Raw genomic sequence first — 14,621 nt, forward strand, 5'->3', positions numbered from 1 at the left:
AATGAGTGAAATATATAATATATAATGAATGCTAATGAGCATATGATGTGTGACTCTGTATGTTCCAAAGCACTAGATGTTCCCTTAGAATCTTAAATTGATGCAAAATTCAAATTATAACCAACATTATTTTTTAAGAATATTATGTGCATTGTCAGATAACTGTCATAAGATGGTATTGCTCAGATAGGATGCTATTCCAGTATTTTAATTAATTTATCTTCATTGTTTATTAAAAAGTTATGTTATTAATAGTAAAGGCTATTGTAGAAAAGATACAATTGGCATCTGTTTTGTTTTGTTTTGTTTTGTGAGCATTTGAATAGATGCAGAAGAATTTCAGGATGATTAGTCATTCAAAAACACTGTCCATTCATATTTGTTTCAACAAAGGCTATTAAGTTGGTTATGATTTAAAAGTATTTTAATCCTCAGTTGGAGAGGCTGGCGTATGGTACAATCTTAGAGGGGCAGCGTATGAAGTACGCCAGGTCATTTTTTGAGCCTCTGCTTCGTGTTTGAAACTATTTAATCTTATACATGGCATTAATAAGGTGATTCGTCATAGTAAAAATGATATAAGAAAAAGAATAACAGAAAAAAAGCAGTAAAGATGGAAACTACGAATTTTTAATTAATTCAAAAAGTGGATGCACTGGAAATGTAATTTAAAGTTAAATAGTATTCTGCATTATTTTCTGTATGAAAATTATAAGAACATAAATAAAAATTACAAATTATAAATATTCCATAAAGAAAAGCTCAGTAAGTAATAAATTTCACAAATGAAAAATTTGAAAACCTTTTGCTATTTTAATCCTCTTCCGATTGTCCCTGTTCACTGCAGCAAGGTTTGCAAAGTTGTACTGTCTTGCCCAGATGATTTTTGCAGGTAAACTTAGAACACTCAGAACATTTTATGGTAGTGTAATTATTCTTCCTTCTACCGCACTCAGCGCAGCGTCCTTTAATCTTTTTTGCAGGTGGATCCTCATCCCTTTCGGCCGTCTTGTCCGCTTCTGTTGTTACCAGCCTTCTAATAATAGCTTTGGAATGCGACAGGAGAAATGGCATTTTCAGACGATTCTGAAGATGTGGTTTCATTAAAGATGTAGCTAGATTTTTCAAAAAATATCTTCTAAACTTGAAGGTTGCATCAGGTTTGGAGAGGTTCAAGAGCACTTGCAAATTTATGGCTGCTACGTTTAGCAGTGCAAAAAATATTGCCATTGTCCACCTCTTGGTTTTTCGGGCAACAGTGAAATTACTACAAAGTTGGTCTACAGTATCAACTCCGCCTTTACATTTGTTATAATCGAGGATTATTTGAGGTTTATTCGTTTCCTGGTCAATTTTGTCATCATCGTGTAAAGTACTGAGCAGTATTACACACTTATTTTTTTTCGTTGCATATGAAACAATTGTCATATCCTTTTGAAACTCAAACAGTGAACTGCAGACTTCTCTAGTTTTTGATGGCTGGAATTCATTTGGAATTTCCTTTTTGTTTTTTTTCAGCATGCCACAAGTGTTATACCTTTGGTAAGAAGATATTGAGCTAGTGGGTAGCTTGTATACCAATTATCGGTCGTCAGGTTACGGTTGGAACCTTCGTACGCACCAATTAGCCTTTTGACAATGTCAATACTTGAATTAGAAGCCTCGTAAGGTCCTGGGGGTTGATTGCCACAGTAAATTTCAAGCTTCAATGTATAAAACGTTCGTGAGTCAACAACTGCAAAAATTTTCAGACCATACTTTGTGGGCTTGTTGGGGATGAATTGAATAAAAGAGCACATCCCACGAAAGGGTTCCAACTTCTCGTCGATTGTGAGTTTGTCACCTGGTGTATAAAAGTTTTGACAGTTCTGATTGAAAGATTCAAAAAATTCTCTTAGTGCAGCAAGCTTATCAGTTTTTCTTCGCACATACCTTGTGCCTTTATCATTGAATCTAATAGCAGCACACAGGTTTCTGAATCGCTCAAGACCCATGACTCCTTGCAAAATTTCAATTCCAGTACCGTCTTTCGCCCATGCTTCCTCCAAATTGAGTTTTGACATTTTTTGCACCCTAATAAGAATAAAATTCCTAAAAAGGCCAAGATTTCTGCTCTGTTAGTATCATACATGCTTCTCTTTGAGATGTTTTGGAGATCATCTGCAGTCCTGTTACATTTGAGATAAATATTTGTATATTGCACAATAGCATCAATCATATTTGTATTTATGATTTTCTGAAAAGCAGAAAGCTCATCATTTATATCGTCACAAGTTTTGGCACTTGGACATATATTTTTCATCAAATTTTTTCGAGGGGTTCTGGCGAATTTGCTCTTGAGGGGAACTTTATTCCATTTATAAGTTTCCTTTTCTCCTTTCAGAAAATTTCCTCCAAACTTTCTTCTTTTTGTAAATTGTTTTTACAAAAAAGTCCTCATATTTTAAATCACTCATGTCATTTTCAATATCACTAAAATCGTCATTTGTTTGGGGATTATCATTTGAGGAAGGAAAATGAGGATGTTTAGAAATATTTCCCTCAATTTCTGAGTGACTTTCATGATCACAATGTTCGATGACTTCCGATTCATCGACATCAGGTGCGTTATCCAAATTGTCGGAGTCTTCATCAACCGAGACTTCTTCTAAAATGCGTAAATAATCTTCAGGAGGTACAATATTCTTTCTGTACATACTTGGAGGAGCGGCGTATTGTGTTCGCCTACGCAACATATTCACAATAACTGCTTTCGGAAGGAAGACGAAAACCAGACTGACCAGAAATACCAGGTGCATTGCACTCATGGAATGTTTCTAGGAGGGTAGAGGAAGGGGGTAGGTCAGGAAGGGGTTGTCTAAAAATTAGAGCCCAAAAGATGGCATTGGCATACTCTGTTCGCCGGCCCCTCCATTGCAGGGTTAATGATTTAAAAATGTTTTGATTTAATTTAATTTAATAATTTTTATTTTAATGCTACTTAATTGACACGGGTGTTATTTTCATCATGTAATTATTATGTTCTAGTAGACTCAGAAATGTTCCCACTTGTGAGAAGTATTTGTTGCAAACCTGATGTGCAAGAATACTTTGAAACTATGCAGGACTGCCTCTTGAATAATTCATTCTTTTCTTTCTTAAGTAACTACGAAATTCTCCACTTAGTAATTTATTAGAGAATAGTGTCATAGGATTTTTTCTCCTTATTATTTGGCATTGGTATTTTGAACTGCTGATAAGTATATGATTGTATACTCTGTTACATTAAACATATTGAAGGAAAGAGAACAAAATAGGCTGATTCATAACACAACCAATGGCAGACCCGTAACTATTGAGACCAGAGGCAAAAATCTCCCCGGTGTCTCCATATTGGAATGATCATTATACTAAATGTCAACAGTAATATATAATTGGCATTTAGTTAATTAAAATTAAATAGTTAAAATGATTTAGGAAAGGTCATTTTTTGCCAGGTCCACAAGTGTTAATCTCAAAATCTTAAGAGTTAGAAACAACTTATATCTTGCAGACAAAAAATGTATTAAAAAAGAGTTTATTAATTTACCATTTTTAATGATTTCCCAAAATACTTTAAACTCTGTCAATAAAATAGCTAAAAGTGTTTTTTACAAGCTTTGACTGCATTAATTTTGCATCAACAACATTAATTTTGATGAAGCAAAATGTTTTTATAGCTTCATCAAAATTAATGTTGTTAGCTAATACTTAGCTAAATGCTAATGAAAATTAATGTTGTTAGCTTTTAGTAAAAGGGATTGCCAAACCATCAAGTCTTAGTTGGCTGGTTGTTGACTGAAGATAGCTTTTAAATAACTTGGAAAGCTTCTCTTGTGAGATGCAACTGAAAACATACACTGTCAAAAATGTACATCTAAGTTACGGGCTGATTCTAGGAAATCTAGTCATACAATTTAATTTTCAATGCAGATTACTTTTTAGCTTTATAATTTTTTACATTCCTATGTGTAGGTACATATATTTAAAAACTGAAGTTCTTTAGAGGCCTGTCTAGTCAGAGCTCCGGGGTGGTCTGTCTCACCTCATTACAATCCTAACACAACAAGATACTAATATTTTGTGATATAGAATGGGTCTGGTGACAGAAGCAATGCAACTAGTGTATTTGCATCGATGCTAGTGCATCGGGTGACAGAATTTATTTGAGGGCAGGGCAAAATTTTAAGAGCTAACATGGATGACAGCATTAAGGGCCTCTAAATCTTGCACTGCATGGCCAAAAGCATAGTGCTTAGTCATTGAGAACATTAATTTTCTGTTGAAAAAAAAAAAAATAAGATCTCTGATATAATCACAAAAATTTTTTAAAGGAAGCTATCTGCATATTGTTTAATGTTTTCTATTTTATAATGTTAAATGCATCTTGTTTCATTGTTTACTTTTAGGTTCGTATTTTTTTTTTCAGTTTGCGAAGGACAAGTAGTAGTATTTTTATTTAACATTTTTATATCATTTTGAGATTCATGAGTATTATATGGAAATAAATATACGTAAACAGGCTGTCAATATTATATAAAAATGAATTCGAATTACTAACAATGAACTATTAAAATTAAAATTCTAGTCATTGAGAATTGTGTAGAGACTTAACAAAAATAAAAATTTAATAGAAGAATCATTTATTCATCATATGTAAAAAATTATGTGAAACCCATAAATTCTATCCTACATTTATTTGCTATTTTGCCATTATTCGTTTTTCTTTCTTTGTGCAATAAATATGAATCTCAAATATGAATTCCAAGTTTCCAGTCAGAATTTCAAATCTACTTGTGTGGCTTGCTTACAGTATGCAGAAGGCGTAGAGTTGGGTTATCATACTATTTTCCTGCTTCTTAATTAGCAGCCCACCAACGACCAAGCAGTAAAGTCACTGAACACTGGTAGTTCAATCTGAGGTTCGAATCCCGCGAACGGGCTGGCTGCATGGGTATTTTCGTGGTTTTCCCCATGTGTAACTTGTATACGAGCCAGTTTCCCTTAGAATGTCCTCCACAAAGGCGTCCCTTCCTTTAGGCAGATAGCCCTCGAGGCTTTACCGTGATTAAATAACCTAACCTTCTCAATTAGCAACAGGAAATTCTCAAAACCAGGAAACTTTATAGGTGATCCAAAAGTTGGTAAATACTTTTTTTAATTTGCAGCCCTACATATTTTTATCACATTCAAATTTTAATGCAGTTACTAAAAAATGTGCATAAAATTACTGGAGTTTTCATATTAAGCATAATTTTTATTTCAGTTACATCATCTATAAAAAAAATTCAGAATAAATGTTGATTGTTGTTGTCATTACTGAAAACTATTTGGAGATTATGTGTGTATAAGAGAAACAGATAATTTTAGGAGTATTTAATTTATGCTGCTAGATAGCATTTTTTAAATTCGCCCATAACACTGCTTGATTTCTGTATACGTGTAACTTCAAGAAACTAATAATTAGAAATGGCAGTGTTTAGAGCTTTGTCATTTATGCTAAAAGTGGTGGCTTGTAATTTGATGCCCTCCAAATTTGAGAGTTTAGAGAAGAAGAAATGTTGATTTGCATTGATTGTTGATTTGAAATGTTGATGAGTGATGTTGCATTTTCTATGAGCAACACAAAATCCAGTGGTAGCTTTTGTTTCATATGAGAGAAAATGTTGCCTTATAATATGCATAGTAAACTAAATAATCCTGAATAATGAGTGCTGTGAAGCAATACATTTCAGTTTTTATACTTTGTAGGGAATATTTGAAACTAACCCAGCATGAAAATGCACTTATTCACGAAGCAAAAAATCAGAACTCTTAATAAATGAACTTTCATGGGTGACACAAAGCCTTACGTTCATCCCATATGATCAATTTAAGGGTGAGCTGGAGCACTGGCTGGAAGCTAGGCTAGATTATTCAGAAACAAATTAGAGTTATTCACTGTGCTACAAGAGAAATAATGCAAAATACTTTCAGATATCATCAAAAGCTTAGTGAAAATCTTCTTGGAAGGTTTAGAGGCTGTGATAGCCATAAATAACAGACCTACATTGACTGATACCTACATGTTCTTATGAATGTTAGGTCATAACATTGTTCATTTTGCCTAAATAATTTACTAGCTTAACTTTGGTTTATAGTATACATTCTGTTCAAATAGAGGTCATTGAATCTCTCTTTTTTCATTATAATTTGGATATGTTATATATTTGGTTTAAAAAAAAAACCATGGAGCCATTAATAGTTATATACTGTTGAATAAATGTGATATTAATATAACAGTTTGAATATTAAACTGAAAATCATATCTAACCATTTTTGTGTAGTAACCCACATGATCTGTTGTAAATATTAAAAAAAAACTAAAATATTATTTAACTTTCAGCTATGGCCCCATATTTGGAGCAGGTGCAGATTTGTGCATTTCACACAACTGCAATGCAAACTTGGAAAGTTATTCTAATTTGCCACATTCATATGATGGGGAGAATGCATCTTGCACTTTGCTGATGGGTGATTATAATTTTACTGTTCTTGACTATGAAGTTTTCACGACACTGGGAAAATGAAAATAATCAAGAACTTTTATTAATAACTTTGTTGCATTAAGGGATTGTATATGTATATTTTTACAGGTAGCATTTAAAGTTTGTGTTACATCTCAATGACCGAAGAAAATTTAATGTTACTGTTTTAAAACGTGTAGTTTGAATAATATAAAATACTTTTACACCTTTAGCACCTTTTAATTCTGTAAATTTCACGATTAAATAAAATATTTTTATAACATTAATCCTATGAGCCATGAAATTTGTAATTTTTGAACATATATGTTATCTCTTAACATGCTCAAGAGTTTATTTATAATGAATTTTCTGTTTAAATGGTGTACAATGTTCTTAAACTATTTAAATTTATAATATTCAGATTTTTACATATATTTATAAAACACGTGTTTATTGAAAATTTTTATATATATTAAAAAGTTTTATATGCTTGTTTCTTATGAATATGTTGAATTTCAAAAATTTTTTTTTTTTTTTTTTTAAAGTTTTAATGTTATTCCAATTTGCTTACATGGTAAATTTTGTTCTCAAGTATCAGTGATTATTAATTTTGTTATTGTAAATCATGAATATTATTACAATTGTGTATATGTAACCACTGTAAAATACGAGGGCTGTATCAAGCGTAATGTGAAAGGTGATTTGATCTTTTTATTTCCTAAATCAAGTCATCTAAACTGCTTATGTAATTGCAATGATTCATCCTAGACATAAATTTACTACTCAGTGTTAGCCTCCATTTCAAGTAATGCATTTGTATCATTGAACCCATCTCTTAGAACTTCACAAGAATTCGGAAGTGTACTTGGTGGTCTCGGATTATGTATAGAGTACTGAATTTCTCTTTAATGCTGATTTCCCTTTCTTTAAACTTCATCACTTCTCTGCATATACTGATGATATCAGCTTTTCAGCATTCCTCTTTCTGTCGATAAAACGACACTAAGAGTTCCTTTGCCCTGCCGAACCAGGCACAGCAGTTCAACTTGGAGCAGCTTGGAGAGAGAGAGAAGCATCACTTTCGCAACACTGTTCATTATGATTTGCTACCTGCGAATAACACGGGCTTGCCTGTCGCCCAAGGCCATCCCCCAGGCAGCACCCGAACTACTAGAGCCTTGAGCTGTAGGACTTGCCAGATCACTATGCTGATCAATAAGTGATCTTTGTGGAACCTTTAGAACCACTAGGTCCATGATTTGTATATCCTCGTTGCTGAGACTGCCTAGGTACAAATCCTTAGCCAGTAGCTTCACCGAGTTTTCTGCGCTGGCACCCGGGAGGGGGACTCATGTTGTCAATATTTCTTCTGCAACTTTCTGTGATTATTCAACAGCTTGCATCCTTCTTTTTCCAGAAACTTGTATGTGTTGCACATTGTTTGTTCTTTATGTATCCATGAATTATTTGCAGTGAAGAAAAGGATTCTTTTTCTTCAATGCAAATAATGGTTGAAGAGTGAATTCATATGTTGAGAGTTTGGACAATCTGTGTCAGTTAGTAAAAGAGTTAGGCCAGCACTTACTGTTATATTACTTTTGGTACAGCCCCCGTATAGTTCAAGTGCCTCTGTACTGGTGGTTCCTAATCTCTTTTTGGAACTTTTTTGTACTTGAAAGATTTTGCAGCTAAACATAAAATGTGTGCAAGATCTTTAGTTTGATGTATCTTAAAAATGCAGAGTTGTCTACTAATATAAAAACTAAATTTGAATAAGAAAATGTGAATAGAGAAAATTGGTGTTACAATTGTTTGAGATACATAGACAAAGTTAATACGATCATCCTCGATACAAGCTTTAATATGATTTTTCACGCTGTATATTATATTGTCCAGGTGTTCCTGTGGTAGCAAAGGGTTTTCATGATGAATATTATTTTCAAACTCCTGGAGGAAGATGCAGTCAGCCTTTTAGTGCATACCATATATGTTTCATCAGATTTAAATCTAGAGAATGTGTAGGCTACTTCAACCACTGGATTCCTTCATTGTCAAGATAATCGCTGATTAGTGTTGAGCAATTGTGAGGTTGAGCACCATTATCCATTATGAGAAAGTTATTACGATTGCATCCTTAAACAGTTTGATAGAAAAGAACCAAGAACTTCATATCTGTATATTTCATCAATCATATTTGCATTGGTGAAAATATATAGGATCACTGCAGCCATTCCAGTTGATGCCCTTCTGTACCATGCTACCACCACCTTGGTACCGATGTCTCTCATGGATGTTTTCAGGTGTACTTCATGTGTTTTTCTGCCTGCAGGTCGTAGTATATCTGAAATCCTCTCTCCAAATCAAATTGATAATCAGTAAAGAGGACTAGACTCTAAACTGTGGCATTCCAATCACAATGATCTTTGTACCATTGCAATTAGGTACATTTTGCAGCTGTAAGAAAATCATGGGTTTCCTTTTCCTTGCATATAGCCCTCTTTTATGCAGCCTTTTAAGCATGGTATATGTGGATATTTCAAGTTCCTGTAACTTCAATGAAATCACATGTATATGTGATTTAGTCTGTTTCTTTTAATCCTTTAGTCCCTTGCTTAGTACCTTTAGTCTATTTTTTTAATGGCCAATTAACAATCCTCGAGAGTCAAACATGGGGCATGTTTTTGATATTAACCTGGTTATGAACATATATATTATCAGTGCCTTTAAACTGTTTCCAGGTTCTTGACCTGATGCTTTTGGCTAATTTTAGGTTTCTAGACATGTGTCAGTGTCCGACTTTTCTCGCATTCGCATGCCATTTTTGATAACACATCGTCATTTCAATGATATGTTCCAACTTTTGTATGTGAAAATGTTATCCCACTGCTTATACATTACTTGAAATTAAAATGATTTTGCACAAGTACTGAAAGAACAGGTACAAATATTTAATTGTTCATGCAATTTTTCCTGCCAGCATGCAAAATTAAATGTGATTTTAAAAAAGGTGTCTGACTGCATACATAGCTTTGTGTTATCTAGAATAACGTAATATGTCCAAAGCATGTTACCTAATTTATGGAGTCCACTTCTGTTACCTAATTTATGGAATGATTATCAAAGATTTCATTTATTCCAGTTTCATGTATTATTATGTATCCTGTTCAACTACCGAAAGAGTTAAAAATCATTATTCAAGAAAAATACCATGTAGGGAAAAGTTAATGATTTATACAAATAGTTTTTTTGGTGTGTTTAATCAATATAGTCCACTTCCATGCTTAAAAAGCACGGGCTCTTTTTTTTTTTTTTTGTTTTGTTTTGTTTTTGTTAAAGCATTTTTGCTGAGTGGGAGCATTTAAAACCCATCAGTCTGAAAGTTTAAAATGGTTCATGATAGGGAAGATGGGTCTGAGATCATCAGATTCAATTCCTTCAGATGTTCTAGATCCGAATTAGCATGGTAATAAGAGAAATCTGACTTTCACCATGGGTGCTCCAGGTGTATTATAGTAGTATGGCTTTTAATATCTAACTATAAGCATAAATTTGAAAATGTGATTATTTATAGGACTTATGTCTATATAATTATGCTGGAACCCAAGTGATGTATTTTAGCACAGTATTATTATATTCAATTACTTTTATTGTGTTTCTGCCGAGTAGGAGCATTTAAAATTCATCAGTCTGAAGATTTCCTGAAATGGTTCATGATAAGGAACAGGAGTTAGAGATCATCAGATTCCGTTCCTTCAAATGTTCTAAATCAGAATTATGATGAAAATTGTGGTGAAAAATCTTACTTTCACCATTGATGCTCAAGGTGTATTATAGTAGTATGGCTTTTACTATCTGACTATAAGCATAATTCACTTATTTATAGGATTTATGTCTATATAATTACTACTGGAACCCATGTGGGGCACAGTGCAGAACATTGAAAAACAGTTTACAAAATGCATTTAGATTAAAAACAGCTAAAATGCAGTTGTGTTATTTTAGAGCATGGAATGTAGCTATTCTTACATGGTTTTGGCATTACACATATATACACATATGTGGTTTTGGCACAATGCATTCATTTATCTTTAATATCTGTATCATAACTGTGCAGAGGTTCTCAATCGTAGAGGTGGTTATGGTTTCAAGGAAGTATTCATATTAATAAAATCAAACTATTATAGCAAAGATCTGGTGGTAAAGTAATGATGCTATCAGAATTACATGATCCAAACCATCTAAAAATATTAAAGGAAAGTAGCATTAAAAGGTACAGAAAGAAAACTCTGTATTATTTTTAGTAAATCCATTTCATGTCCCAGCATAACATTATGTCACTTGAGAGTAATATTTCTTGCAAGCCTGATATATAAAAAAAATTATCAATGTTGCCAAATAAAGTAGCTCTTTTTGTAACTGTTGTATGAATTGCTAATTATTCATTGAAATGAAATTTTAGTTTCAAACATAGAACTTTTAGTTAAAATATTTCACTCAAGATTCATAAAATAAATGTAGAGCTATGGCTTGAGCAATCAAGGCATTTCTTTATCAATTATTAGTGCATAACCTCCCATGCACCCTTATTTTGTGATAAAATAATATTTTTGCAGTTTAATTTTTTAAATCATTTAGCTGTGTTTTTTTAAACAGTTCATTTTAAAGATTCCATGTTCTGTATCTTTAATTTTTGGTGGACTAATTCTTAAACTAATAGGCGTGTCATATCTGCTTTACGTAAAATTATTTTAAGTGTTAAACTGAAAGTATTCATCTATATAACTGTGACCAGATTGTGCATTCTTTTTAATATGAGGGCTTTTCTATGTTTAATTTTTTTTAACTTATTGATACTTTAATGGTTCTCAGAGGGGATTTTGTTGCAGCCCAAAATTTTTGGATCACACTTTTTAAATATTAATTATAAAAATCTTTTATATATTAAATAAATAAATAAATAATGCACATTTATTTTATATAATGAATATTAAATTTATGAATATAGTTTACTTTATAGAATACTTTTATAGAATATAGAAATACTTTTACATTTTATTTAAGAAAGATCAGTTCATTAAAAAATTATGAAGCAGGTTGTAAGAATGATATTCTGATACATTCTGAGAAGTTGAACTGGACAGAAAAAGTCTGAGAACCACTTATGTGAAGAAACTGTACAAAAACCATATTTAATATAGCAATATTTTCCCAATATTATTGTAATTATTGTTAATGCAATTTGTCAGCCTGCTATACATTCATTGCTTATTCACTACTTAATCATGATTATCATATAATAAAACATTGTACGAAAACATTTCAGATAACTAATTCACGTCATGTTTTTAAACATAAAACTTGATAGTGATATAATGCATGATTTCCTGGACTAGTGTGCTGCTGAATGCATTTCAGCAGCATATTTACAGACAAAGTCATATTTTCAGAGTTATACATATTTCTTTTCATTTTATGAGTCAGTATTTAATTCTTTTAATTATAACTTCTTCAGCTAATTAATTATATATTTCTAAACTGATGTAAAAATTAGAATTTTTTTGTCACATTGTTCTATTCATTCAAAAGATTTTTGATGTACTTAAAATAAGAGTCTCTATTTTTTAAGAGATAAATTATTTTCGTCTAAGGAATTGAGATATTTGTTATAATATTTTGGTTATACATGTATTTTTTTATTGAATCTACTTTCTTCAAGGAAAAGGTTGCTGTGATCTTCATTTAATTTTTATCATTACTGTGGACTTTTGTATTTTTATATTTGTACACATGGAAACTTTTTTACTGGTTGTGGTCATTATTATAGATACCATATACATATCTTACCAAATAGTTATTTTTAATCTTCTGCGGTATATTTATGTGTATTTTTATAATGAAATGTTTCAATATTTTTTTAATAAAAAGTGATTCAAAATTATCTTTTGCTATCAAGTCTTTTAAGTGCATATTTTTTTGTCATTTGTTACAATACACTAATAATTATTAATGGCTTTATTAATTTTAAGCAAGTTCCATCTTAATTTTTTAACTTTGCTATACAAATATAGTGAAGTATATTTTCTTAAGCTATTCATTAATATAAAAATAACAGCCTCATAAACTTTCTGCATCATCTGTGCTTAAATCTGCATGGAGCATTATTATTACATTTCTGATCAACTAACTATGAATTACTTTAATAAAAATTATCATTGCAAAATAACATAGCTATTTTTGTAATGGTTGTATGAATTGCTTATTCATTGAAATGATTTCAGTTTAAAACATAGGAGAACTTTTTGTTAAAATATTTCATTAAAGATTTTCCTTGTAGAGACACTACGTTATTTCGAAGCACAAGATATAACTATGAATTGGGCATTCACCTTACGAGGAATCACATTACGAGTTCCTTAGCCCATTAGAAACCAGCACAGAGGTTCAACCTCGGCTCTTGCAGCTTGGAGAGAAGGACACATCGCCTTTTAGCAACACCGGTTGTGGACTAATTTGCTACCTGCCAGTCGCTCGTGTTGCCCTTTGCACAGGGACATTACTCAGCGAACCCATGGCTACTAGAGCCTCTGTGCTCTAAGACCTGCCAGACCACTGGGCTGGCCAATAAGTAACCTTTCCGGGGCCTCCAGAAAAACTAGGTTCATAAATTTTATACCCTCATGGCCGAGACTGCCTAGGTACAGATCCTAACCAGTAATTTTGCAGAATTCTCCAAGTTGACCGGGACTCAAACTACGGACCTCTTGAATTCGCATTTAGCGTGCTGACCACACCACCACGAAAGCATGCTAAAGCAGGAGAAATGCCTTATAACCCTTAACATTTTAGTTAAAATTTATTCATAATGCTGGCAGCTTGAATAGTAGCGTATTATTTAGTTTTTGTTAAAGTCATCTAAAATTTGAACTCATGCTGTGGAGTTGTAAGCTGTGTTCCGTGCAGAAAGTCTGGCAGGTTTTCATTCTACAAGATTGTTGAAGCATCTAATTAACTTTTAAGTCTGTTTTCATTAATAGAACTTAATTTGATGTAAGACATTTTTCATGCATTCAGTCTGAATATTATTAATTATAATTCACAATTTTTTTCTTTTTTTAGTAAAATGCATTTTTACACACAAGAGTCAATATCAGAATGTAAACTACCTTTCCTGAAAGTTTTTAAAATAAAATACAGCTTAAAATATATAAATAAAAGCTCTGTGAAAAATTTTATTCGTTCAGGCATTTTGTCAGAAATGAGTGCTAAAAATATACTGGTAAGGATTATAAACTGAGTAAATAGTAAATAATAATATTATTTCTAACAGTGGAATGTGTTCTTTTATGTCAGGAGGAACTTTTTTAGAAGCATATCTATGACCTTGGAAGAAAATCCTCCGTTAATGGCAACTGATTTAAAAAAATAGAGTAGATTAGAAATCAAAGATACCGAAGAACAAACTTTGCAATATTCATAAGAGTAAAATTAAGCTATGTTTTGATCGGAAGGGTGACATTATTGAGCATGGGGAGACGAACAAAAAAAGGTTTACAGCTAACATTGGTGCTGAAATCATTCATCATGGATTATTATGTTATCAATAAACAAAATAAATTGACATTTTGAGTTTCGACAGTGAAGTGGAAGTTAGGAATAAACTGACCTTGTCGTCATTGCATTTCATCCTTTTATATGTTACAAAATTGCAGTTTCTTGAGAAGTTTAAATTTCAGGTTATTTTCTCACTTATCACTAAAATTTATTGTCCTGTTCTTAGGAGTTTCATCTTGGATCTTAATTCTTGGAGAATTTACAGCATATCACATCACTGCAGTCAGATAATAAAATAAAAGAGTATTATAAACTTCATGTCAAGGAACAAGAATCTTATATCTGAAAAGGAGAAATTAACAAATAATCTATGGTGAATCATAGTTTATTTTAATCTTTTCACATCCAAAAGAAAATTTATCTTTAGTTAGTAACATTAATTTCAATCTAGTCTTTTCTAAAGCTTAAAATTCTAATATCTTAATTTTTCAAATTGGTTTGTATTCTCAGTGAGAGATGACCTTCCCCCTCCCCCGTCCATGCATT

At 31.9% G+C, this 14,621-nt stretch overlaps 2 protein-coding genes across 5 annotated transcripts in view; one reads left to right on the forward strand and one right to left on the reverse strand.

Annotated features, from left to right (window-relative positions):
* LOC118196765 (BTB/POZ domain-containing protein 9) overlaps nucleotides 1–14,621 on the forward strand; it is a 286,419-nt gene that overhangs the window by 271,627 nt on the left and 171 nt on the right. For 3 of the 4 annotated variants that reach the window (XM_085817772.1, XM_085817771.1, XM_085817770.1), the window contains one exon: nucleotides 6,404–6,531. In XM_085817772.1, the coding sequence (XP_085673898.1) occupies nucleotides 6,404–6,531 (128 nt within the window). Of the gene's footprint in view, nucleotides 1–6,403; nucleotides 12,463–14,621 lie in introns of those variants that run through there. The other variant, XM_085817773.1, reaches the window with a different exon arrangement.
* Nucleotides 12,514–14,621, reverse strand: part of LOC118196766 (uncharacterized) — a 30,825-nt gene continuing 28,717 nt past the window's right edge. Inside the window, exon 7 of the mRNA XM_035368226.2 lies at nucleotides 12,514–14,417. Coding sequence (XP_035224117.1) covers nucleotides 14,412–14,417 — 6 coding nt within the window. The 3' untranslated portion in view covers nucleotides 12,514–14,411. The remainder of the gene's footprint in view (nucleotides 14,418–14,621) is intronic.

The sequence above is a fragment of the Stegodyphus dumicola genome, chromosome 5 (assembly GCF_044657685.1).
Source record: "Stegodyphus dumicola isolate Sdum_Otavi_A_Nest chromosome 5, ASM4465768v1".
In the NCBI taxonomy this organism is placed as follows: domain Eukaryota; kingdom Metazoa; phylum Arthropoda; class Arachnida; order Araneae; family Eresidae; genus Stegodyphus; species Stegodyphus dumicola.